The sequence below is a fragment of the Camponotus floridanus genome, unplaced genomic scaffold (genome assembly GCF_003227725.1).
Source record: "Camponotus floridanus strain SB8 unplaced genomic scaffold, Cflo_v7.5 scaffold121, whole genome shotgun sequence".
NCBI classification, from domain to species: domain Eukaryota; kingdom Metazoa; phylum Arthropoda; class Insecta; order Hymenoptera; family Formicidae; genus Camponotus; species Camponotus floridanus.
Window position 1 is genome coordinate 347,278 of NW_020229239.1, and position 27,317 is coordinate 374,594.

The window sequence follows — 27,317 nt, forward strand, 5'->3', positions numbered from 1 at the left end:
TATGTGTTTGCGAGTGCGTGCGTACATATGTGTGTATTATATTTATAATATATATATATATATATATATATATATATATATGTATATTTTTGACTTTTTTAAATAGCATTTTTAACCGTTACTTTCTTGAGATACTTTCATAAGTCTTGCATAAAAAACAAGGCAATTAGAGATTGAGTTCTTTTATACTTCATTTTTATACTTAAATCTTAATGCGTCCGTACGCGAATATTTATATATTTTGGTTGAATCACGTTGTGTGTGTATATATGTGTCCGAGTGTATAGATGTTTATCTATTATATATATAATCGTAAAAGTCACATCTTTCAATCATTATAATTTCTTTCTTTCTCTCATTCTCTCGTTTTCTTTCTGTTCTCTTTTTCTCTCCCTCTCTCTTTCTCTCTCTCTCTCTCTCTCTCATCATGCAATCAATAAAGAAAGACTAAGCTCTTGGATAAGAATACCGATTCTGAATTTTTATTCACGTACGTCACCATTTTCTCTTACGCTGTTGCATACAAATAAGTCGGATATAGATAAATATATTTTATATATATATATATATATATATATATATATATATATATCGTAAATAACACTTTGAAACTGAGATGTTTCGTCTCTTTTTTTCTCTTTTTACATATTACACTTGGTAAAATCTACTCTACGTATTCGAACCTTAGAAAGGCCAATTTTATTTTATCGCCATTCACGCGAATTGCATCTGGAATACAATCGCATCGGCGTGGCGTGTAAATCTAGCAAAATTACCTAGTCCTTTTTGACTATCTTTGAATAATTCGATCTATCCTAAGGCGATCGTTTTCAGAAAACCGTGTCTCCCATGAGTCTCGCTCGAACACTACGTACTTTGACTATTGCGCAGCGCTCGACTTCCCGCTCGTCGGTTTCCGATTTTAGTGCGAAGCGAATCTCACCTAATCGCAGAATTCGGACGGTTTCTGGATCGATTTGCCGAATCGAGTCCGGACTCGCGGTTATAATTCCGCGATTATTTTTACTGCCAAATGGCACGATAAACTTTGTTATGAGCGTCCTTTTCATGTCGCGCGCTCTTGCTTGGTCTAAGGACATCCGCACTCGTCCACCACCATCTTCGGTAGGTCTCTTTTGATGATATTCGAATCTGGACCATAGTAGATGAGCGACATCGGCGAGAACTTGAGCGGCGCGCAGCACGGTTGCATGCCGGCCAATCGGTCCATTTTTCGATACTCCTCGATTACGTGGGTGTAGTAATTGAGAAACGTATCTGGCGTCCTGTGACCGGCCGCGCAGTCTCCTCTGCAGTAATTGGCATAATATCTGTCAATTATACATTAATGATTAATACGGGAAAAGCGTATGGATGCATACGCGTGTGACATTAGCTTTTTAAATATTTCAGATTTTTCATATTTAAATACGGCTTGACTCATACGCGTTTTGGAAACATTCTGTCTCTTATAGTAGCACGACGAAAGAGCTGATATATCATTGTACGATTTATTGCTGTTCGGCTTATTTACCCCTGAGGAGCAATGATCCAGTCGTCCCATCCAAGCTGAGAGAAGCTCACGTAGAACCGTTGCTTGCAACATTGGCCTTTTATTGCACCGCTGCATTCGATCGCTCGTCTTCTTACACGCTTCACGGCCGCCGGATCCGTACGCACGACTAGAAACGGCTTATCTGGATCGGCTGAAAGTGATTTATAAATATTATTCAAATTTTATTGAATATTTCTATCCACACACATAAAGTAATAGCGATGAGGAATTATAGTAAATAATAGTAGAATTATTAATTAGTCATATCGGATGAAAATAATATTTTCAGATGACGTTTTGATCAAACTGACAGTTTCACATTAACTCATCAAAAAGTCTGGTTAAAATCCGAATTTTTAATTATTAAATTAATTTTATATTATTTATCATATATTAAAGTATATTTTTATTAAACTTTATTTTTCTATTAATAATAAACTAATAATTTTTAATAAAAATTTGCAATTAGCTTGCAAGAAAATATTTGCACAACGCATAGAGATGATTTCCAGGATCTCTATTGCTGATTCTATTTCTGATATATTTCTAATTTTTTTCAAATTCTTCGAAATTGTTCGGAATTACCTTTTAAAGACGACTCGGTCACGTGCGGCGAATACTTATTGAAGGTCCATACGTGGACGTGCGAACCGCACCCGCTGCAATCGACGAGCAACGTCAGCTTATCCTTCGAGTAGCTCGTCGTATACCATCTGCTGACGACCTTCGTCACGTCAAATTTCTGCCAGCCGAGCTGGCCGACGTTCACTACGAGAGATGTTACCATCTCCAGATGTTGACCAAGCTCCTGTAAGTTAAACCACTCATCTTAGATAGAGAGATTTATTTTTCTAAGAATGCCGAGAGGGAATGATTTTTCACTACATGTTAGAAAAATTAAGCTTCTCTTTTTTAATATAAAAAATATAAAAACGAATATAATCGATAAAAATTAGTCAAATTTATGATTGAAGAATTAAGAAAAAAAATGTGATATTAAACACTCTGTGTCAAAGATTTGTATGAAAGTTACAAAGTAAATTACCTTGCCTCGGAGATGCGTCGTGTTACCGCAATGTACTCTAAACACCCAGAGAGTGATGTTTTTTTGGTTGATTTGATTATGACGATGATGCTGATAGTGATGAGCGTGCTTGAGCTCAACTCTCGTCCACAGAGTGGCCCTTTTGATTCTCAGGGGTTCCAATGCCGGTTCACCGCTCGACATCGAGAATTCCAGCAATGGCTGGTCGTTTAACATGTGTCCTGGAACAAAATAAATGTGTATCTTAATTTAGGAGGAAGAGAGATAAATTCGAGAAGAATTCGATTTAAATAATCATAACTTATATGATTTTATTTTAGTCTTTTAATTCGAGATATTGATTGTTACAGTTTTAAGAATGTTTTAAGAATTTTGAAAATTATAATAATTTTGTATTTTTAATAAGTTAAGAAATCATTAATATTCTCTAAAATTTGTACGTGAACAATTAGTATTTGTGAAAAAAAATTTGGAAAAGAAATAATTATGTACATGATATATGTAATTATTAATTTCCGACGTGTTCGTGATAAAAATACCGCATCTAAATGATTGAAATAGATTTTCCGTTGTTCTTGTCTCTTTTCCTATTACGATAATATTAGAGAAATTACACGCCAGACTTCATTCGAATAGTGTAAAATAAAATTTTTAAATTTTAATGACCAATTCTATAACGCATATCGAGTTTTCATTTTAGAAAATTATGCATAGAAAATAACAGCGTTTAGTGAATTTTTTAATTATTTGACATTAAAAAAATATATGTTTATGAATTAATTATGTCTTAAATTAATATTCTAAAGAGATAAAGTTTACTTGAATTAAATTGAATAATAATATTGTTCAATCAAAAACTATATTGACGCGACTTCAATCACTCGTAATATAAAGAATCATTAATCCCTCAATATTCTAATGAAGACAAAGTTTGCTCCTAGAAGACCTTGCTCATAATTATGATCCCTGCGCTTTCTAGCACCCTTCATACATATGTACACGCACTCACACATACATGCATATGTGTACGTATGCTGCGTTCACGTTCGTTCACTCGAAAGCACCTTTCGTCTCTCTCTTTCTCTCTGTCCTCGGTCGAGAGGGTGTACGTGTGCACCTGCGCGCGTCTGTGTGGTGCGCGTAGAGTAAAAGCAGGGCGGCTTCATCCTTTAACGGTTTGGTGAGTCACAGACCGAGCGGGGTGGGTCGGGATGGGGATAAGCACAGGGTGTCTGCCGCCCGTCTGCCTTTTGCCTTTCACCGCACACTCCTCCGTTGTAATCCGCCGCCGCCACCGCCGCCGTCGTCTCCCCCGCGGCCGCCGCCGCCGCCGCCGCCGCCGCCATCACCACCTACCACCCACACCCTCGTCTCCGCAGTCAACTAGCCGTGCCGCTGCGCGCGCTATAGCATCCAGTATGACGATACGCGATTATATCGCTGTTTCGTCGTCTTTGCGATAGCCGATAACCAGGATGTAATGACTCGTGATAGATTAGCGAAGACACGCGGCAGAGTATTATTCCTCGTGTATTATGCTGCGTTATTATTATTATTTTTTATTATTATTTTTCACAATTTTTGGTCGAGTCTTCTCTGGTTTGAAATTATTAAAGAAGTGTATATGTATATGTATATATGTATATGTGTGTGTTTTCGCGATATCAGGGCAGATTTTTATGCTTTTGTATACGTGTAATTGCGAAAATTGAGAATTTGAAAATTAAATTGAAATAAAATAAAACGATCTTACGTTTAATAATAAAAAATAAAAAGATACAGTCTGTTAAGACACTTTATTTCTTGAGTCTTATTTCGAAATTAAATTGAATCAAACAATTAATTTAATCGCACATGTGCACATGCAGATTTAGATGTATCTGGTCAATTTTCTTCATATAATTATCTTTTGATTATTAAATTGTTTAATTTAATTAATTCAGGATAATAAAATAAAATATTAAAAAGATACGAAGAGAAAAAGAGAGAGAGAGAGAGAGAGAATTCTAATTGATTTCTAATTAATTTTGTGAAATCCAAGGAAAGCGCAGTGAAACAATATCGATGATCGTAACATTCTTGTCTTTCGCGAAGGCACCACGCCCGAACGTACACAATTCGATTCTTCTTTCTTTACAGGAATTGAGAGCAGAGATGCAACGGAGTATATATATATATATATATATATATATATATATATATATATATATATATGTATATATGTATATATGCGATATAGATCTTAATAATAAAAGATATATCACTAAAACCACTATGCATGATAATAAATTTAAAAATATTCAAGAAAGAAAAAAAGATTAGTCCGAAATTAAATTAGATTAAACAGATTAATTGTGCAGAGTTAAATATGTCTTGTTTATATTTTTTATATAATTGTGTTTTTATATTAATTAAATAGTTTAATTTAAATAATTCAAGACTATGTATCTAGTTAAAAGCATGCTGAATACAAACATTATCATAAGTACAAGTAGTGATTTATAATTTTTTTATATTTTTCCAATTTTAAAAACTTATAAATGTTTATGTATTAATATATAATGTATTAATACATTAAAATTTGCGATGTAATATTTGTTTCGCATTGGTAACATATAAGTTTAAACACACGTTTAACTGAGTAAAGTCTTTATCTCATGATATAGTGAGAGAAGATCGAGGCGGATATGCGGATATAGAGGAAAAAGTGCGATATATAAAACGCGGCTCCAGAGAGACAGAAGAATGGTCCACGTCCTTGGCACGTGATCGACAACAAGAGTACAGATTTTTAGTGGCGGAATATTTGTGGCACAATCGCTCACGAGACGCTGAAATTACGCGTTGGCTTTCCATACTGGCAGTTCTCCTCTGCACACGGGGTGTCCCGGACACATATCGTTCATTTTCCTCTCTGATTGTACCAGATATTTGGAGACTAAGGGAAATAACTATGCATTTCATTATTAAAAAATTAAGGAGAGAAAAATGATTAACACACAGTAAGTTTCTTGAGGACTAAATCTTATTTAGATATTTTGAATACTGCACTTTATCAGGATTTTATCATGAATTGACTTCTCATTACTACGATTGAAAAGTGTCATATAATTGTGTCACAATTGTCTAATGCTTTGTGTTTTACTCCGGCCACAGACATTTTTATCAAAAAAATCACTACTTTATTTAGTGTTAATAAATGATTTATTGGAGATCTTTGATAGGATACTTATGGCTCTCAAGCACTTACTTTCGATATCTTGAAATAATTCACACCATTTTCGGCTCTTTGCTCTATACCACGAGTTTCCGTCTTCTTTGATTTGCACATGGTACTTGTCCAGGCTCTCTCTTTGGGCCTTCTCTCTTTCTCTCTCTCTCTCTCTCTCTCTCTCTCTCTCTCTTTCTCTCTCTCTCTCTATCTATCTCTATCTCTGGGTAGCGTGTTCTACATTTTCGTAGTTCGATTTTCTAATGGCCTCGCTCGAGTTTCGAGTGCATCGTCTGTCGCACATTTCGAGGTCGGTACATCGGGTGGTACTTTTGCCCCCCGTGCGCCGCAATGCGACACCACCACAGAATCTGCGCCCCGTTTTCTATTTTCTCGTCGAGCAGAAACGATGAGACTTTTTTTTTACCCTACGATGAATATCATTTCGAGTAAGATACGATGCGTCGTCGAAACCCCACTACGTGATAGCTTTTTATTACATATGCGTAAGGCGAACATCATCGCGAGAAATATCGCGCCCCGATAACTTACTTTGCGTGAACTTCAGTTAAACGTCTCATATGAAATTGATTAACAATAAAATATTCATTTTATATATGACATTTTTTTATCTTGCAAAATATTTCACTTATATCATTTTTTTATCATTATTTATATAAATAGTGTCTTCCCAATAATTGCATCTATAGGCGTAAAAATAAATTTGGATCGAGATTTAGATTTTTAAAACGCAGATAAATTGATCCTCGCTACAACTCATCATAAACTGTACATGATGTCAAAGAAATAAGATTATTTGCGCGATAAATTAAGATTTGTTGAAAATTACAAGTAGATGAAGTTATCGTCAATGTAAAAGATGGTACTGATCAAGCATACATAACGGTATAACGGTAAGCAAATGCTATCGAGCGAGTCAGTCTATTAGCACGGCCAAGGTTCGAATGTTATAGGCCTCTTACATCGCACCTATCATGTCCTCGATGAGCAAATGGTGATTTTCCGAGACACAGATAAAGAGAGAGAGAGGGAGAGAAATTGACAATATAATCTCTATAATAAAAAAATATATAAAATAAAAATATAAAATAGACTTTCAAAGATGTTAAATAGATTTCAAAACTATGATTTTAAACTAAGTTTTTTATCGATGACGAATCGACATCGAAAGATCGATTGTCGTCGAACGATAATAAACTGCATGATGCATATAAATTTAATTGAGTCCAAAAACAAAATAAATAATTTTCGAGGATCGAGGCGATTAATAGAACGTATTATAAACATACATATAAATTTTATAAAACTGCAGTATATATGAAAACAATGCAGCTTCATATGTCGCAATGAGGACATTACGAAAACAAGGATATTTCGGAAATAGCTCAATCTTTAGCGATTCCGGTATTGTTCTCGAAACTGTTAGATTATCGAACATCGAATCTAAATTGGAATATTAGACTCACAAATGTGCGATTCGAGTATTTGGCTTCGACAATGATTGGCAAGCTCTTCGTGATCTTGTGTCAGCCATCTGCCGCGAGATAACTCGCGTCGTCCTACTTTTGAAATTTTTCGCCGGCACTTTTTACCAAAACGTCAGTCGTTTTTAAGAATCCTCGGTTCCCTAATTTAATAGAAAGCTTTTTCTTCGGAGGGAAAAGCCCTTCCCAGGACAGAGTGACATGTTAAAAAAAAGGTCAGGGCTTTTTCCGAATTTAAACCGTAGATATACGTCTCTAGATTCGTAGGTCCTAGATTCATCCTAGAGACATTGATGTATCATTCCAACCCTCCATTTTACTCCTATCTTCAAGGGCGCATATAGAGAGACAATCTACAAACTGCTCTTATTATTTAATAACACATATACATATAGTTTTATAGAATTTAAAACAATTGAATTAAATAATGAATCAAAAAACAAAATATAAAATTTTAAAATATAAAGAGAACGCGAAAAGCACGATGCAAAATTGTTACATTTTGATGTAATTCGTACATTAAATGATTTTAATAAATATGTCTATTTTACCTACGATTTTTTTCAAATAATTATTATTTACATGGATCATCATTTGTATTTATTATTTGTGTTAGCTACATTAGTTACCTCAATTTAAGACATGCATATGATATCTCAAAATTACTGAATATCTTTTTTTAATCATGATGATTTTCATTAGTTGGAAAACGATCTCTCATCTTGAGCTATATCGAAGAAAAGATTATCTCTCATTTATCATACACATCCTCCTTTTAATTTTTAATATTATCAATAATTTTTTTTTAATATAAACAATATAAACTTTTTTTAAATTTAGAAGGAATTACAAAAAAGTTTTTAAAAAACAGATCAAATTTATCATATCTGGTTCAAGTGTTTCCCATTTAAACAAATATTATATTGAATACGAAATGGAAAGAAAATTTCGGCATGCGCCCTTATCTATTTCATATTCCTTACTTTGATCGCGTAATCGAGGTTAACACGATCTTTCTTTCTTTGTCTCTCTCCCTCTCTCTCTCTCTCTCTCTCTCTTTCTTTCTTTCTTTCTCATTCTCTCGATGGCGAGGAATCTCGTAAATTTCGCACACGCGCATGTCAGTGAGACGAAGTAAGGTCTCTTCGTCGCCAAGTTGTCCATTTGAAACACGTCGCAGTATAGGATACCGAGGAAAACGCACGATGGCACCGAAAGAGATCGAGGAAACGTTGCGAAAGGATCGGATCGGTGGGGGAGAGGGGAAAAGAGGTGGCGGTTGGAAAACGACGATCGAGAAATCGAGGGAAGAGGGAAAACGTTTGGGGAAAGAAAGAGGCGTTGCCGACGATGTCGACCTGTTCGTACCGATCGAATAATAGAATTATCCTTCCATCAAATATGCTCATCAATCTGCCCTCGCAAGAGGGTGAATTAGTACAGTTAAATTAGAGCTAATTCTTAGTTAATTTAAAATTAAGATTACGTTAGATTGCATTAGATTGGGTCTGCTTAAATTTAGCAAAAGCTAAATGGAAGATAATAAACGATCTCTGATAAATGCATGATATTATTGGAAGATATTATATTTGAGAGAAAGCAATTGAAAAAGAAAAAGTAAAATTAAACATCATTTTTTAAAAATCATCTCGATGTTATAATTGTGTATTATGGTCGCCCCGGATCATAATACATGATTAATCCTTGTAAAATTCCTAATTGATTAAAATTCCTGATGAAATAAAATTTCTTCTCAAAGTTTTATCGTTATTTTCTGCTTCGTTTCGCTGTCTAGCTTCAATATAATTCTGTCATAAAGCCATAATGAGAGCCATAATGAGAGTCATAATGTTCAATAAGAAAGATAGCATTATATTAGCGCTTAATGTCGCGTCGAAAGCATATTGACAGTTCTTTCCTTTTTATTTTACTTATGTTTGACAACGTTTTATATTAAAAAAAATACATATAGCATCTGTAACATGTTAGAAATGGAAATTAGCGCTTTAATTCCCTGGGATTTTTAACACAAAATATTATATAATAACAGCAAAGTTGGTTTCATCACTTTCAACCATTCACTCTTGATCAAAGACAATTTCTCAAACGAAAATTCAGTTGCTATTTTGATGATACGTGCCGCGATATCAAGGGCAGTTTGTTTCCGTCGTCGACACGCGAGTGGATTCCCCGACGAAGCATCGGAGACTATAATTCTTGCGGGAGAGAAATTGGGAAGAAAGGGCGGCAACGAAGACTATTTCAAGAATCCGACTGTAAGTCGGTAGCTCACATAGTTTGTCACTGACAACTTGCCGACGGACGAGATTTCGGATCCGTCCTTGGAGCTGCGACAATCGGAGAGATCGTCGGTGATAGGATGAGCCTTCGAAGGATAAACACGGAGCCCCCTGGGCTTCGAAGGCCAAGGAAATAGCGAGAGAAAGCAGCGATTTCTAGGACAATTCGTGGTCGTCTCGATGTATCGAGACGGGGAGACGTGAGGAGAGATCGCACATCCTGTCCTACGAATCGGCGTCGTTGCGAGGATCGCGGGCGGATGAATAAATGAAGAAGCACCGTCGAGCGAACCCTATTTCGCCGTTTCCCAAATGAGCCGATCCCGCAAAAACTGCTGAGGCAACTTAAAGCCAGACAGCGAAACGGAGGCGACGGCGCGGTGGCCGGAGATAACGACGAGGCTTCGACAAGAATTTTCTCTTTCGTGAATTTTCATCACCCGAAGACTAGGAAGGACCTCGCAAGGGCAACTTGTGTCCATAGTCCCTCGGATTGCTTCATCGAGATACTAATTCGAGAAAATGCCAGTAGCACAAAAATGTTTGCCATTTTATCTTTCATCGACAGATTTCTTGGGAAAATCGATCTAAAATTTACTTTTCGAAAAATAGTGATGTTTTTATATTACAAGTAAATAAAGTTTAGAGAATTTTTTCACGAATCATAAGAATCGATTATTGGTTACGATAATATTTAAAGTTGAGTATCGTTAAGGTTGTATGAGAGAAAATACGTCACCGTAAATCAATTTAATAACGATGGATCCTTGATTATTCATTATAGTTTGAGCAAACGCGCAACTCGTAGGCATCGAAAGGTTCGATCGCTCGATCCAACGGACTGTAAATCAATCACCGCAGAGGGGGAAACGAATTCGCGTGGACCAGTAAAGTGCATTAGACTAGATCAGTGCGGAAGGAAGTAGAAGTTTGGCTCGAGGCAGAAGAGAAGAAGGGGGCGGAAGAAGGGGGCGGAAGGTGGATTACAACTGTTACCATGGACGAGAACGAACGAGACAAGAGAACGAGGATGTAACAGGAAGCGAGGGGATTGCGGGGCTGAGATTGATGAAGAAACGAAGAGAGTGCGATTTTTAAGCATCACTTGAATCGGAGTGCGCTTAAGGGCGGGTATAATTCCGCGGGAGAGTGAAGTCACGTGGAACGGAAGGAAGTTCTCGCAGTTAGGGCGCCGGATAGGAGAGTGATTACTAGAGCGGAAAGCCGGAAGTCCGTGAGGTTTCACGGTGAGTTTTCCTATTCGGGTGATTCGAGATATCTACCGTTGGAGTGGTTTTAAGGTTTTTACTCCAAAAATACGTTAAGTTTTGCATTCGATATTCAACAAAATATCGTATTAATTAGCGTCGCATGTGAAAACAGATTATTACTGATTTTAATTAATTATTATCGAAAGCGGAGTAAGCGGCAAAAAGGGTTAAATCGAACTCTCGGTGACAAAGAAAACACACGACGCGCATAGCGTCATTCGTCGATAAAACGTTTAAAATAATACCGCATATTTGCACAAAGCCAAATATACATGTATATATGTATATATCCCTAGGTATTGTCAACAGATAAGAAATCCAACCTCAGAGCAGGCCCACAATGCGAATCTAATTACAGTGCGACATGTTACTGACGTGTTCCAGACATAGTACCACGTATACAAGCGCAATACCGACTCGTATTGTGTAGGGCTGAGGCGATTGACCGTAATACGACCAGTCAAATAAGAGGGTCAGATATAGCCAGTTAGTAACCCTGATCCAGATCTATCGCCACGTGGTCGCTCGCAACTATGTATCCGCTGTTTAAAGCACGTGTGACGTATTATACGCGTAATGTTACACGCGTTCACGCGTGTAACATTACCCCGAATTCCGCTTCGTCAATAATTACGTTAATTACGTCCTCGTTAATTAAATTTTCATCGATCGACTCGTCACTTCGGAGCATTGACACCGCGAATCTGTTCTCTATCTGTAAAATAAAAAAATCGCGGCGTCCTTCGTCGGCCCTTTGGGTGTGGCTGGTGCGGTTTGAACCAGAATCGCGACCGAGCTGTCTGATCAGCACGCAAAAGAGAAGCGAGTGGAAACGATCAAACATGGTCAGACATCCTAAAGTTTCAGGATTACGCGATATCGTCTCGCGTGATTTCGATTTTCTCCAAGTTACACGAGCGCGAGATACAATTTGCCGACTTACATAAAACAATCGTCAAGTAGAGTCACATGCGGAGAGATTCCTTCGAGAATTACACAATTCGCTTGGGCGCGCCAATATCGCGCGCTCGCAAAGTTTTCGCTACAAATCGGCCGATTTATTTACAATGGATAGTTTTCGGGGATCAAGAACCGCAGGGGGGAATCGGCACGCGAGAGAATGGGGGAGTTGAAGTGGAACGATGAGTTACGTTGCGCGTTACGTGAACAGGATTGCGCGATTGTGCGCGCGGCTCCCGGTACTACATTAGACGAACGTGCACCGGAGAAATTAAAGACAACGCCAAGAAAAAGATACAACGGCGAATAGCACGCGAGGCAGCGGGGCGGAAGAAGAAGAGGGGAAAGGAGACGAACGCGTGGAGAGTTAGATAGAGAGGTCGCGGAGCCAGAGAGAGAAAAAGCCGGGGGAGGGCGGAAGAGGAGAGATAAGAGCGTAGAGACGGAAGGGAAGCGTAAGGCGGAGGGAGACAGGAGGGAAGAAAAGGGAAGAAGAGGGTAGAAAGAGAAGAAACGAGGATGGTGACGAGAGGCAAAGGGCGGGCAAGAGAACGTAGAAAGAAAAGGAGAGAGAGCGAGAGGAAGTAACCCGCCCTTTTCTATCTTGAAGAGCAGGGTGTACTAGGATGAGGAGAGTCAAGAGGGAATAAAGGGGGTGTAAGAGATATACGAAGAGCGGCGCCCAGCTGGAGCCACGTGCATCGATCTGACTACAGGCGCCAGCCGTCCTATCCGTCGGCTCGTTCGTCCATGAGTTCGACCCTGCCCCACTCCAACTCATCCCGAACCGTTTCATCCCATCCTGAACCGTCAAACTCTCGGTTCTGATACTCCCCATAAAGGGAGAGAAAGAGACGAAACGAGAGAAAAAGCGAAAGAGAGACTGAAGAGAGAAAGAGAGAGAGAGGGAGGAAGAATGAAGGAAAAGAAAATCGAGGGATGGAAGCAGACAGAAAGAGAGAGAAATGAAGGGCGGGAGGAAAAAAAAGGAAAAAGGGATGAACAAAAAAGGGATGAAAGGGAGAACGAAAAAAATGAGAGATGAAAAAGAGTGAGAAGACTAGAGAAAAAGAAATCGTGGAAAAGATAGAGAGAGGGGGGGGGGGAGAGAGAGAGAGAGAAAGAGATGTAAAATGAGGAAAGAAAAAGAAATGAAAAAAAAAGCGAGAGAGTAAAGAAAAGAAAAGAGAAAGAGGTTAACGCAAAGGGAAAAAGAAAAGAGAGAGAGAGAGGAAGAGACAGGATAATGCATGTCGCTTCGCGGCAATGCGGGGGCGGGAGAATTTTAACCCCCGCGTCGGGTAGCGTCCGACTTTGTATTCTCCCTCGGAATTCCCACAGGTTGAACGAACTCGATTCTATCGAATACGGGATGTACGCTTGGTCCTTCGTGGGAGGGAAATTGGCGAATTTCTCGAAAAGTCGTCACGCTAAATCGCACGTCATCGGCCATTGTGTGTGCGTGCGCGTGTGCCCCCCATAAATAATAAAGGGGAAAAAATTAACCCCCCCCCATCCCCCTTCCCCTTTTCCATTCGACGATGTCGTTTACTGCCTATCGGGCTCCTCTCTCGTATCTCGATCGACTTTTTATAGCACAACTTTTATCGCGTCCTCCTTCACGATTTGGCAGGACGTTTTTATAGAATCGCGGCGTTGCGCGAAAATATACGCCCGCCTATACGCATACGGCAATCTTTCCACAATCGTAAAAAAGGATAATGGAACCAAGTGCCGGCGCGTCGCGTCGTGTTGCGAGAACAAACGTAAACGGAATCGATATCGTTCGTTTTCTCGTCATCTCGCAGTATCGGCTCCCGGCGACACCCCAAGGTCCGCGAGAGACGGGATCGTCTCCGCTTCGGTATTAAGCTCTCACGGTGTGGCCTTGAATAAAGTATCCACGTTAAAAGCTCGTAGATGGATTAGCGGCATTAAACTTTCCAGGATACTTGGAGTGTAACCCAATCCGCGCGTGCACCGCTTCCGAAGAACCGGGGCAATGTTTACGCCAACATTTTATCACGTATGAATGAGTATGATAGGTATATTACAGTATTCGACGCAATTAACGAATGCGATGAGAGCAAATTAAAAAGTGCAATGCATAGAAATAAAAAATATTACTAGCATAATAAGGATTAGAGCTTAGATAAATTTTGTATAAACAAATAATAATAAAAAAAAATTACAAATGAATTACAATGAATTTAATAATTAATAACGGAATATAATGAATAAATATCACCCGATTACAGCAAAAATAAAAAAAAGATAATAAGGTTGATAGAAATGTAACGTATGTAATAAGTTTTATGAGTATATTAAATATAAATGTGCAAGAGACAGGATCAAATATATTTGGAGGAGAAGAGGACGAAGGACAAGGGGAAATTATATACGATCGAACAGTATCAGACTTAATAAATAGTGCACGTCTCTGAATAGGTAGCGTCTAAAACATGCGCTGAATTGAGGATAGCTAAATAAGGGATGTTGTGTGCGCCGGTTGTGACTGTTAAGAGCCGCGAGTTACGAGCCACGAATGCCCGAGCTTTCATAAAGAATTGTCGGGAAAGATCCGCCGCCAAGTCCTTTTAAAAGAGAACAACCACGTCGAGCGCGCATAATGGCCAGCCTTTGCGCGTGTGACACGGGTCTCCCTTTCTTTCTCTCTCTCTCTCTGATCCACGGGATTTCGTCCGGGCAATGACGAACGTCCTGAGAAATACTGCGTCAATTCGCCCATCGCGTCGCGCCGCGTCGCGACGCCTCACGTCGCGTCGCGTCGATCTGTCTTGCACCGCGCTCTCGTCGTCCATCGCCATCGCGATGCGATTTGTTTGCGCTCGCGGATTGTATCATTGTAATTCTATAATATCCATAAAGTGATCCGTTAGCTGTTTGAACGCTACGCAGCAAATAAATATTATATTGTATAAATATTATATAAATATTATATAATAAATGTAATATTATATTATATAATAATTATATAATAATATTATATTAATTATATAATAATTATATAATAATATTACATAATAAATGTAATATTATATTATATAAATATTGTATAAATATTATACAGGATGTCCCAAAACTCATAATCAATCTTTCAAAGACAGAATCCTGGGATCATTTGGAGACGATTTTTCCTCAGTGAAAATTTCGATGAAGGCCAACATTTTTTGCATGTTCCCAATTTTTGTCATCATATATCTTTGCAATTAAGCCTTAAATTAAAACTCAACTAAAGTAAACTCTATTTAAAATTAATCGAAGAATGTGGTTTTGTTAATATTTTATTTCTACAAAGCTTAATTTACGAAAAACCCCTTATTTCCAATCACTTATAATTCGAAAATTATTAGTGCCTCGACATTTTCGTTGAGGAAAAATCGTCTTCAGATGATCCCAGGAATCTGTCTTTGAAAGATTGATTATGAGTTTTGGGACACCCTGTATAATAAATGTATGTACTATATGAAAAATGTGATATAATAGAGATGTGATTTTATCCTGCAATAGAATTAATAACAACAATTAATAACAATATGATAACAATTATCTCTATATATTTTATTCACTACACACGTAAGAAATAGATATAATATGATTTACTTAATGTATCATTTAGTCAGATGTATATCGTAAAATCCGAATGTATCCGTAAAACTGGATATCTTTTGTTGATCCTGTAGAAATAAATAAATATTTCACATAAATATAAATACGTATGTACACGTGAGATATATATTTCAGAAACATGGGAAATTTATTTGAAGATAATATATTTCAAAAACATGAAATATATTTATTTTTGCTATATATATTAAAGAGTTATATGGTTATAGAAACTATTATTTATTCATATTATGTATGCTATTATTATTTATAATATACGTAATATAAATAAATATAAATAATGTATGTGTATAGATATATTTCAGAACCATGAAATATTTATTTGAACATGATTTTAAAAGCATAAAATATCTATTTATGTTACATGTATAAACAGAGTGTTATATATGTAGTTATAGAAAAATTATTAGATAAATTCACACCAAACTATTGTATAATATAGAAGGAATGATGCACACAGCCACTACATTAATCACTGATCTATCTATTGATTTCTAATTCAGTCAATCAGAAAACATGCAATACTACCATATGATGAAAGATTGTTTTATCATTATTAATAACCGGCGCCTTGTCTCGCATAATTTCTCAAGACGCCCGGCGTATCTCATTAAACTCTATTGTCGTATGCATATCTCATGCACATTGCAGGCAATACATAATTCAGACAGTTATTCGATGTTGCTAAGTGTTATTGAGAGTTCGCAAGGAGTTAGCGAATCGAATCTTCTTGAGCGACTTATCATCTCTCTCGATCCACATTCGCGTATCAGTAAGTAATCAAAGTAGCCGATCGAGCTGTATCATTGGCAGTCGCGATCTTCGCTTGGCCGACCGGCAAATTGGTCATGAGATGAAAAAATATAATCGAGAGATTTATATTCGAAGAAAATGATTCGATTATTCATACGTTACCTTTTAGCATTATTTTCTAAAAGAAAAAACTACTTTTTATATATATTATATTTATATTTTTCTTCATTTTCCATCCAATGAGGGATTTTCAATTATCTAATTTTTCCTTCTTTTCGAGGCGATTACGTTGTTCTACGTGCATGCATTTTTGTTCGGTTCAAAATGCTCGCAATTTGCGAATCGACACGAGCATGTTCAAGCAGTGGCACGTGGTTACGTGTAATTAACCAGGGCAAATACGGACAAATGATCCTTGGCAGCGAGTCGCATGAAGATCTCCAACCATCGCGCAAGCGAGCGGATTCGGCCGTCCGTCACCGGTCGCGACTGGATAATACACTATACGCAATGCACCCTGTCAGAGATAATGGTTTCCTCTTGAACATGAGAAACGCATGAGATACAATAAACCGCCAAAATTATGACTGTTAGCTTACGGCACCGTTTAGTAATGGCGGTGGAATGGCCGCGTCCAGGGGGATGGAATTTGCGCGCGACAGAGAACGCGAAAAAGCTGAGGGGGGAAAAAAGGAGAGAAAGCAAAAGAAAGAGAGAGAAGGTAGACGAGCGTGTATATTGTCGCGATATCATCCTATATGTCGTTAAAAGATGTCGCAAGCTATCGAGCGTCGAACGTCTCCTCTTTCCTTCTCTACGACTTGTATCTTACCGCAGAATAGAGTCCCTCTTCCATCTAATTATACTGCGATAATATCAAAAATGTATTCATCTTTCATGTTTTCGATTCTTCCGTATCGCTATTTGAGACCAATTTCATAAGAAAATTGGTCTCAAATATTCATGCATCATTTATAACTTTAAATAGAAAAATTTGTTATACTTTGCCTTTACCTTCTTAAAAATTAAAAGCTCGCTATCGACGATACTCTTCCTCTTTTCAGCATTTTTTCCAATTTTTTTCCAACCGCTTTTCAGCATTTTTTTCCAACACTCTCTTCATCTCTCGTTATCCGTTATCCAACTTCCCTTCTGCTCCCTTGCGATCGTCATCGTCGTCGTCGTTCGAGATTTCGCATCTTCAATAACGACGACGACGAAATGGTAACGCTGTTGGTGGCGTTGTTGAGTGAGACGCATAAATTCTTATGGTATCTTATGGTCCAAGTGCTTCGGAATGGCCACCCGCTGAAGGCGGGCGAGAATATAAACGTTGTTTTTGTACGGAACGTTACTCACGGGTTGTAAAGTTCTCGTGATGCTATTGCAACTACTGTTGCTGTTGCTTGCTATCGCTGTTGCTGATAGTTAAAACACCTCTTCACGCGTGCACTCGCTATCGGAGACTTACACGGCCATATGCTGACACTTTGTATCGATTCTCGTGTACGAGATATCATGTCGTGCCGCATTTTTGCTTCGGAAGGTGCAGATTGTAAATTGGTTGATAAAGTTATTACATATTTCAGAAGATAAAAAATACATGTCTCGAGATTGCTAGAAATATTTTGTACGTATATAAATAAATATTTTTCATAATACAATTATTTCATATATTGAAATAATTTCATGTAATGAATTATTCTTATTATTAGAGAAGATGTACGTAATTCTCTTATTATTTATTTTCCAACGTTACGTTTCTAGATAATCGTTTTTCTTCTCTCGCAGATATCCGCCCTTCGTAATTTGCAGTAACGCCTGAAAGGTTTCCATCGAAACAAGTTCCGACGATGGGAATTTTTTCGGCAACCTCTATCGCGGAAACTTTCGATCGCCCGACGAAGTCCATTACGAGTTCTCGTACTGTCGATTGCATTCATACAATCTCCCGTTGCATTATCGTGAAAGGATGTTATTCCATCGCCTTTTTCTTTCCTTTTCCCGGCCTGGCAGATTCGGATAACCGAATCGGCGAAAAGAATTAATTCGATTATGTCCGATAAATTATCCCGTTGCATTCGATCGGTCGCTTATAAAATAGGAAAAGAGGATCGTCTCTCGTAACATTAAATCACATCACATAAAAATATTTAGTCACAAATGAAATACATACACTTAATATTCGGTCTATTTGCTCAGTGTTGTTAAGAGTGTTAGAAATAATCAAATTTTATAATTGTCAATATAACAAATAATAATTAATCACAATTATCATTATAATATAATCGCGCTTTTAAGATACTACAAGAAAGAAATATAAATTAATATAATATAAGAATTATAAATTTATATAATAAACATGTAAAGAATAAATTAAAATCTCATTATAAATAATAATTAGATTTTAATTTATTCTTTACGTGTAATAATTGTAATTGAGCATACTTATGTATATCTCGATATCTGTTTTACACAATTAGCCGAAAAAGAGAGAGGTAAGAACACGAACTTAGATCGTGGTCAAGGATCAAATGGTTGATCCTTACGACCGCAAGGAAAGATTTTACTTCATCATATACCGAATAAGAGTCATACCTTATAAGGGAGATTTAAGGGAGATTTGTGCTATTCAATTGATCAACGTGGCAAGCGAAAACGCGATGGGATGATACGTGGAACAATGATCGTAAAATTGTTTTCGACGACAGTTTAACTCGCGTGGTTATTATTAGAAAACTCGTTAACAGCCTGTAGCGGCGCGCGTTATGTATCTTTTTACGGTGGCGCTAAAAGCGAAACTTTCCCGTCGGGATCATTTCTCCACCGCTCGAGGGGAACATTGCCCACCCTGCAAAATCGCATAGTCCACACAGTTAACCGATTATGACCCACCTAAATTTGAGAATTTTTCCAGTAGTTTTTTTCAGCAAAAATGTTCCCAGCGTCATGCGTTTAATAAATGACATGCTTTCTTAAATTAAATTAAAATTAGATACATTATACAATATATATGTATATTATATTGGATTATTTCTTCTATTCGTGATACGTTGAAAAATGATCGATTACCCGGAAGCAAATTTATAGAGAGGTATATAAAAAATAAGTGTCGAAAATTATACGAACGCTGATTTATCTTCCGCGTCGTATTACAAATTACATTACAGAACTGACCCAGGAATGAGCGATGAGGGATGAGATTCAGTCTCGCGCGCGATGTTCGTCAATCTGGGTCCCTATTTTCGCAGGATAATAGAAATGAAAAGAGCTAACGCGTTGGCTTAAAAAAATTTGCGATAATTTAATTATCAACCGATTAAAGGGAGAAGGGGGGGGGGAATGCGATTGGAACATATTGATTCAACCGAGTGGGAGGGACTGTGATACATCGGTACAACTGCAAAGAGGTGGGAGCATTGTTCCGCGGCATTTTTTTCGCGCGTTCCACGTAGACAAAAAATGTGGAACACAAACTTTTCCCCGCTGTCACCCCCGCGACTCGCGCCCCTCGCCGGCCACCCGCGGTCGATGCGGTATGGTGTGGTGGTCGTTTATAGTTTCTTTAGTTTCTTCAAAAAGAATGACGTGTTCATCGACTATGTATAGTGACACGGCGACATTAACGTTAAAGTATCACATATGGCGTATTGCGTGTGTGTGATAGGCCTCGGCGCGCGATCCGTATCCGGTAAAAATCAACCATTGGGGAATCCTCGTATGAGAGCGATGGGATTCGGAAGCGTTGCGATCAACGCTTTTGTGTTCCGGGCACCTGCTCGCCTCGGGCTTTTTTCGCGCCGGGAGAATCCGAGATATCGATATCGCGCGCGCGGGTCGAGAAAAGTTCGCGACACGGCTCGCAAATCGATCGCGAACGAGTTCGAGTGAGTAATATCGCGCTAAAATGTAATTAAGCCGAATTTTCGTTCACCGTATAACTATCGACTCGTTTAATGTCTTTCCTATAATCTATTTATATAAATTAGAATAGAAAAGATACGGTTTCTCTAAAATAATATATTTAAATAAATAATATACTCAATTTAATATATTTAATAATATATTTAATAATAATTTAATAATAAATATATTTAATAATATATTTAAATAAAATATTAGTAAAGGATATCAACAAAAAAAAGCACATTTTTATCTCTTCGAGGATTCTCTTAAAATTTTCATTTTTAGGATTTATATCTTTTCGATAATTTTTATTTTTATTTCTATTTTTGAATATTTTTATTTCTAAAGAAATCTGTACTTTTCGAGGAGAGAGATCGAGGTTTGCCTTACATGCTTAATTATGCCAAGATTTGTATTTCTTAAGCAGAAAACTAGTCCAAAATTCCGTCTTGGAACATTACGCGACTGTTTTGCGAGGGCGAAAAGAGCGAAACGGGACGACGCGATGTCGAAACTCGGCAGAGCTCGTTAATTTAATGGTGACGAAGCTGCAAGCGCCGGCTATGCCGCGCGACAACGAGTCGGGTTAACATTACCGTTTCTACCTTGGGGTTCTATTACCCTTATTGTTAAACTTAGAGTCACTATGAACTACGGAGTGAACTATAGACCGCTTCTGTGTTGTCGCAACACTCGCGACGGACTGCGGCGGGCCACGTGGCTGCAGGTGTGTGGCCCCGAGGGGACGCGTGCTTGTCAAAGCGACTCGCCGATGAACGGATGCCATTCCGCCTTTCGTCAATCTCGCACGCAAATTTCGTTAGCCGGCGATCACGATCCCGGAGAATCTGTCTCTTCATTGCGCCGTCTTGTCCCGACCACGAAAAATTCCGTCAGCTGAATTCGGAGCAGGATTCGATCGCGATTTTCCGCAATTACATACACGAATCGTCGCGACTCGAGCCCGTGCGAACTAGGCGAAACTACGGAAGCGAAACTAAAATGATGTTATAGTGAATAATATATGAAAATCATGATAGAAAAGTTACAAGCATGACGAGCCATTTGAAATTTCGCGATGAGTCAGCTTTGGGTTTATTTCGTAAACGTTTCTTATTCGAGACGCGGGACTTGTGATAATGTCAATAAAAATTTATTACGATGAAAACTCTATGAAAAGTAACTATCGTCTTTTAATTAAATGAATCATTGAATTATAAATATTTATGTAAAATTAGGGTTGCCAGATTTGAAAATTTCGAAATGGAGGACACAATTTCAAAAACTCCCCCAAAAAAGGAAATCGAATAGGCAGATGAATTAAAATAAATAAATATTGCAGCCGTAATTATTAATATATTTCAATATATTTGCCGAAATTGGAGGACAAAAAGCGTCCTCCGGAGGACAGAAAAAATTTTACTAAATTGGAGGACTGTCCTCCCCATTGGAGGACGTCTGGCAACCCTATGTAAAATACAAGTAAACAGACACGTATTTGTTACACGGATTATATCAAATCGAGAAAATATAATGTAATACATAAAACATACCCTCGTTCTAGCGGAGAAGTAATGCAATACACGCGGATAGATTAACCCCGAAGTCGCGTTGTATATACCGCAATTATTACATTGTATTTGTGTGTATCGAGCATTCTGTATGTATTGAACATGCGACGTGTTGTTTGGCGTTTCGTGGAAGTCGCCCTGTTATCGGAAACCAAGCTTATTGCAACTGCTATTTCAATTCCATTCGCGTACTTGTTATTTAATACACAGGGTGTCACGTTCGCTCTATTTTTCAAAGTATAATAGCGGAATAAAACTTATGTTCTCCCTAAACTTGAATAAAATTTGATATATTGTAAGGAAAAAAAATTCAAAAAATATTATAAATAAAAATTTCAACGTACATTTTTACTTACGATTTTAAAAAAATGTAACTCCAAAGAGATTGATATTTATAAGATTTCTCCAAGCAACCTCGACATTTTCACAAAGATGAAATTTATCTGGAATATTAAGATATTTCTCGATGGAGAATTTGAAATATTCTCTTACAGGTGATTTGATTAAATTTATCCCGAATATTAAGATATTTCTCGATAGAGAATTTGAAATATTCTTTTACAGGTGATTTGATTAAATTACATACGATAAACGAACATTGATTTTATCAACGATATTAAAAATCCCTTAAAAACTATCCACGATTATATTGGCAAATATCTTTTCTTGCGATGCGAGAATCATAAAAAGCCGCAACGAGCATCAATCATGTTGTCGCAAATGAAAGACTAAATGCGAGCCGATGTAATCCTGACAAAGCTATATTTGAGGGGGAAGAGGGGATGATCGTTAAGTATGATCGATAAATGGATGACGGAACGAACGTTCGCGTTATATATTTTTCGGTCCATACCGATATGCGATCACTCAAGCGATCTTTATTAAAGTGTATCGAGAGACGCTTCAGGAGAGAAGTTCCCGAAAAACTTTCATCGAGTGACTGGGTCATCCAATCAGACATGGGATCAGTAAGTTCTCCTCGCGCGATTTGGCATCCAACGAATTCAGCTTAATTCAATAGTTCCACCCGGCTATATTAAATAAATGGCAAAAGAAGGGAAGCGCGGGTAGTTGCGATAATGAAGTGCCGTCGGTCTTCGATTTTTATAATTCGCGTGCGCACTCATCAAATTATACTGCCGATTGTTCGTCGAGTCGAGTTTCATAAAGAGTCGCTTGGCCTTTTTATCCCTCTATTCTGCGATATTTTGAAAATAATGCGAATGCAGTTTTGAAACGCGAATATCTCGGATACCAGATTATTACGTGAGACGATATATAGCGCGATTAATTAATATAATCATGGTATGTACATGCATTGACCGCTGTATAACTTGATTACCGTTGTCTGTGAATGTTCGAGGTACGTCCTCTATTCAAGCGTACGATAATTTTCTTATTTATCGCAGGCGGAATATTTTGATTGTGGAAAAAATCTACGACACTTATCGAGCAAAGTTGGCAAAGTTGTAAGCCCCGGTTGCGACTTACATTGCTGTTTCGCAGGGATCTTTGCAACTTTTTCAAGGATTCTCCCGCCTCGAGCACCGACATCTTATGCCGGCGGCGTGTTAGAAAGAGTGTTTTCTTGGAAGTGGGCTTTACACATTGAAATCGCAGTTGCATTGGAAATCGCACGCGTGTGGCAAGGGCATTCGCGTTCTTTAGATCTCGATTGTTCGATATTGACCGCGACGTCGCGCAGGAACGTACGCGACGTTTCTCACGGATTTTCCTCGTGAAATTCCTGTATTTTGCATCGAGGATAAATGCAGAGAAGAAAGTTAGAAATACGCGAGATCAGTGATGGAAATCACCCCCCCCTCCCCCCCTCCGGTATAATGCAACCGGCAAATCTAATTTTCCAGTTGTTATACGCAAAGCAAGATGTATCCTATGCCAATCGTGACGTCATTGCATTGTCACAGACATAGAAATAATGTTCAATTTATATAGCACCGACAAATGTGAATACAATAAATTATCTAGCAAGTTTTTGAAGAGTTTTACATGATTATTAATTATTATTACATTATTGATAAATTTTTTACACGCACACACGTACATAAATACAGGGATACAAATGCAAAGTTTGAATTATTAAATATTTGAAACTATTATATTTGTCTGAAAATCGCTTAAATGTCCACCGTGTCTCATATTCTTATCTTCCTCCGTAAATATTTTGAAATTTTCGGATCAGAATTATTGCTATTGACCGATTTAGAGTTTTCTTTTGCTATTCAAGTTGTGGTTCTCGGTATATTTAATGAGAAAATCGAATGTCGTAACAATCACATGTACATAGTCACGTGTTACGCATTATTTATATGATAATATACTTATCATCGAGTATCTCTCCGATATCCCTCGTATATCCATAAAGAAGTCTAAACTTTTCAAAGTATAAAATTGCGAGGAGAAATTAACGCGATTTGTCGGAACCAAATTTGTCGGCAAATTTTGCGCAAAATTTGGAGAAAAATCTATAGAAAAAGAACGCAAGGCAAACTCACCGGAGTCGGCGAAGGTGATGATCTCCGAAGTCCTAGCGTAGAAATCGTCGAGCTCCTCCTGAACGTTGTCATAGCTCTGATAGGACCTCGCGGTAGTCCTGGCGTTTCCCTCGGTGGTGGTGGTCTCCTGATCGAGATTCCTATACGAATACTCGTCGCTGCCGTAGAGAAACTCGCCCGGATACTCACTCTCGTAGTCGACCCTCGACCGGTCGGAATAACGCGGCGGCGTTTGCGCCTCCGCCCGATAAAGGGTCTCCAGGGCCAGGTGCCGGGGCACGTTGGCCAACGTCCTGTTAACGTCCGGGCGAGCCCTCAGGCCGAGCTTCTGCAGTATCTGATGCTTGATCGCCTCCAGCCTGAGATCGTCCGGGCTGGGCGCGGCGGTGTCCTTGAAGAGGCCGCTCTTCGCCGAACCGTCGTGATGCACGTGGTGGTGATGATGATGATGATGCTGCTGCTGCTGCTGCGGCTGCTGATGCGGGCAACCCGGACACGTTTGATAGTGGCCGCTGAGGCGCGGCTGCACCGCCGGCAGGGCCAGGCAACAGAGAGCGAGTCCTATGAGCAACAAATTGGACGGGAAAAACGGCGGGAGGCCGCCGTAGACGGTGCGCGCCGGGCCCAAACAGTGCAGCGGCGGGGACTCGCGGACCACCACGTCGGGCCCGGCGTCGTGCCGCCGTAACCACCACCGCCGCGTCGCCGTCGTTCGATCGGCGCTCTCGCTCGAGGTCGTCGACGATCGGCGTGTTCGGGCGCGGACGTGAGCGCGAACGCGGCCGTGGACACGGGCACGGGCACGGACGTGAGATCGAGACGATTGCTGCGGCACTTGACTGTGACTGTCGTGTCGAGAGGACTGTTGCCGTTGTCGTTGCCGTTGTTGTCGCTTCCTGTCGTTTCGGCCTTCGTACGAGGTGCCGCCGCGTTCCGTTCTATATGGCACCTGGTGCATCTCGACGGCGAGTCACCTCGTTCGCCCCCACCACCTCCGCCACCTCCTTCTCTTGCTACGACGCTCCCTTCTTTCCTTCTTCTGTTTCCGAACCGATACCGATACCCCAAGCGTTGCTCCTCGGGTACCGTCAGACTCCTCGTCGACGACGTTAACGTCGCTACCACTGACGCATCCGACACCGAAGAGCGGGGGATCTCTCGCGATGACGAATCTCTTCGGATTACCGTTAACAAGCGCGCTGCTTCTTGGCTGCGACCGGCTACGCCGGCTTGGCGGTGGTGCCGAGGGATTGCAGGGACCACGATGACGATGACGACGACGGTCACTGGAAAGGACGAGACGATGCGAGATAGAATAACCCGACGACTCGACGTAGGGGATGACAGCGCGTAGCGGTGACGACGACGACGGTGATGATGACGACAGAGAAGACAGGGAGAAGGCATCCTCGCCTAAACCCCCCATCACCAACTACCGGTTGCCGGCACCTCAGGATCAATCTCACCCGAGCGATGGATCGCCGTAACCGACCGGTGCACGCCGCTCGTAGTTTCGGCCATTCGCGCTCGCTTTGCTTCCGCGTTCTCACGTTCACCCATAAACGCGTTTCTTCCTTGTACCTGCATATATTAATCTCGCGTCTCTTCTCTTCTCCTTCTTCCTCGTACACGTTTTCTCTTTTCGTCGAACTTTTCGCTGAACCCCGTCCTTGAGCCGACCTTCCGCTCGTTCGCGCGAGCTAATCCGAGCGGGTCGTTGAACTTGACTGTGTGTGCACGCTTCACTTCGCTACTCTAACCCCTTTTCTTCTCCCTCTCTCTCTCTCTCTCTCTCTCCCCTTCTCTCTCACTCTTCCTCTCTTTCTCTTTCTTTCTTCCTCCCTGTCACGCCGGATCCTCGGAACGAACGAAGCGGCGACGTCGTTCACTATCGACTAGGGTCTTCTCGACTTTCTCGGGCACTTTCTATGTATACCTAACTCTTCACTACGGCTAAGATCCTCGAAATAATAATGCACCATTTAAAAGTCTGGCGCCACTCCGTGTGTATCGATGCTCCGATCAACCGGGCACTTCACCCGTGAGATCCACGGCGCGCTACTAAAGTGCGCTCCCCGTGTTCCACTCCTCTCGCGTGCTCGTAGAGTCCTGCGACTCGCCGGTTAGCAGGACTCGTTGTCCTCGTGCCTGTCTGCCGCATGCGGCAAATGTTGCGGGTCCGTCCTGACCCGCGCGAGCGATTCGCGCGAACCTGTCACCGCGCACCCTGTCACCGACGACGAGCACCGTAACGTGGCCGATGCTAATCGCATCCTTCCTCGAAGGGAGCAGCGTCGTAATTCCACGTACACGTTAGATCGTAATCTCGTCCCGATTCTTCCCGGCTCTTCCTCCTCGACGCGCTCCTCTCCGTTCCTCGCCTCCTCTCTCGTTCCCGCTTAACGTTTTATTATCTCGATCCTGTCTATCGGTTGTCTCTCCGTTACGCGACAACAGCGGCAAGTTAACCGATGTCATCCGCGGTGAACGCCGAGAGCGCGTTCGAGGGATCCTCTTGTAACGACCGAAGCACGCTTGTCGGAGGCGCGCCGGACACTGAGGGGCAACCACCACCACTACCACTACCACTACCGATACCGGCACCACCACCGCCGTACCATTACCAGCGGCTGTGAGCCGGCAGCAGCAACAGCAGCAGAGCAGTAGCAGCAGCCAGCAGCAGCACCAACACCACCACCAACCAACCAACCAACCAGCCAACCAACCAACCAACCAACCAACCAACCAACCAACCACCCAACCACCCACCCACCTTCCCTCCAGCACCACTACTATCACCGACGATGTCGAGCGCGATCCACGAGATATTGTCCACCCACCCACCGCGATATAGATATTCTACTACGGCCGACTAAACTCCTCGGTAATTTTATATAGGTGGACCCTCTCTCTTATAACGCGATCGCTCTTCGCGACTCGCCGAGATATTTAAAACCCTCGTATGAGTACGCACGAGTGTGTAGAGTCGATCCTCATGATGACAGCACGCGCGATTCTTTCAGGGTCAGACGATGATTTAAAAAGAGTCGAAGAAAAAGGAGAAAAAGAGAGCCCC

The 27,317-nt window shown here is 40.0% G+C and overlaps 1 protein-coding gene across 1 annotated transcript; it reads right to left on the reverse strand.

Moving 5' to 3' along the window:
- Window positions 1-605: 605 nt before the first annotated feature.
- On the reverse strand, window positions 606-26,819 carry LOC105254502 (inhibin beta chain). The gene is made up of 5 exons (XM_011263234.3): window positions 24,242-26,819; window positions 2,601-2,821; window positions 2,141-2,363; window positions 1,535-1,706; window positions 606-1,331 (listed from the first exon to the last, which is right to left on the reverse strand). Exons 1-5 carry the CDS (start codon window positions 25,197-25,199, stop codon window positions 1,091-1,093), a joined length of 1,815 nt encoding a protein of 604 aa, XP_011261536.2. The 5' UTR covers window positions 25,200-26,819; the 3' UTR covers window positions 606-1,090.
- Between the last annotated feature and the right edge of the window lie 498 nt (window positions 26,820-27,317).

Coding starts and splice junctions, on each gene's coding strand:
- LOC105254502 (XM_011263234.3), bottom strand. CDS start 25,199: ATGCACCAGGTGCCATATAGAACGGAACGCGGCGGCACCTCGTACGAA. Junction 2,364..2,600: donor CGACGCATCTCCGAGGCAAG/GTAATTTACTTT, acceptor TTTAACTTACAG/GAGCTTGGTCAACATCTGGA. Junction 1,707..2,140: donor GACCGAGTCGTCTTTAAAAG/GTAATTCCGAAC, acceptor AATCACTTTCAG/CCGATCCAGATAAGCCGTTT.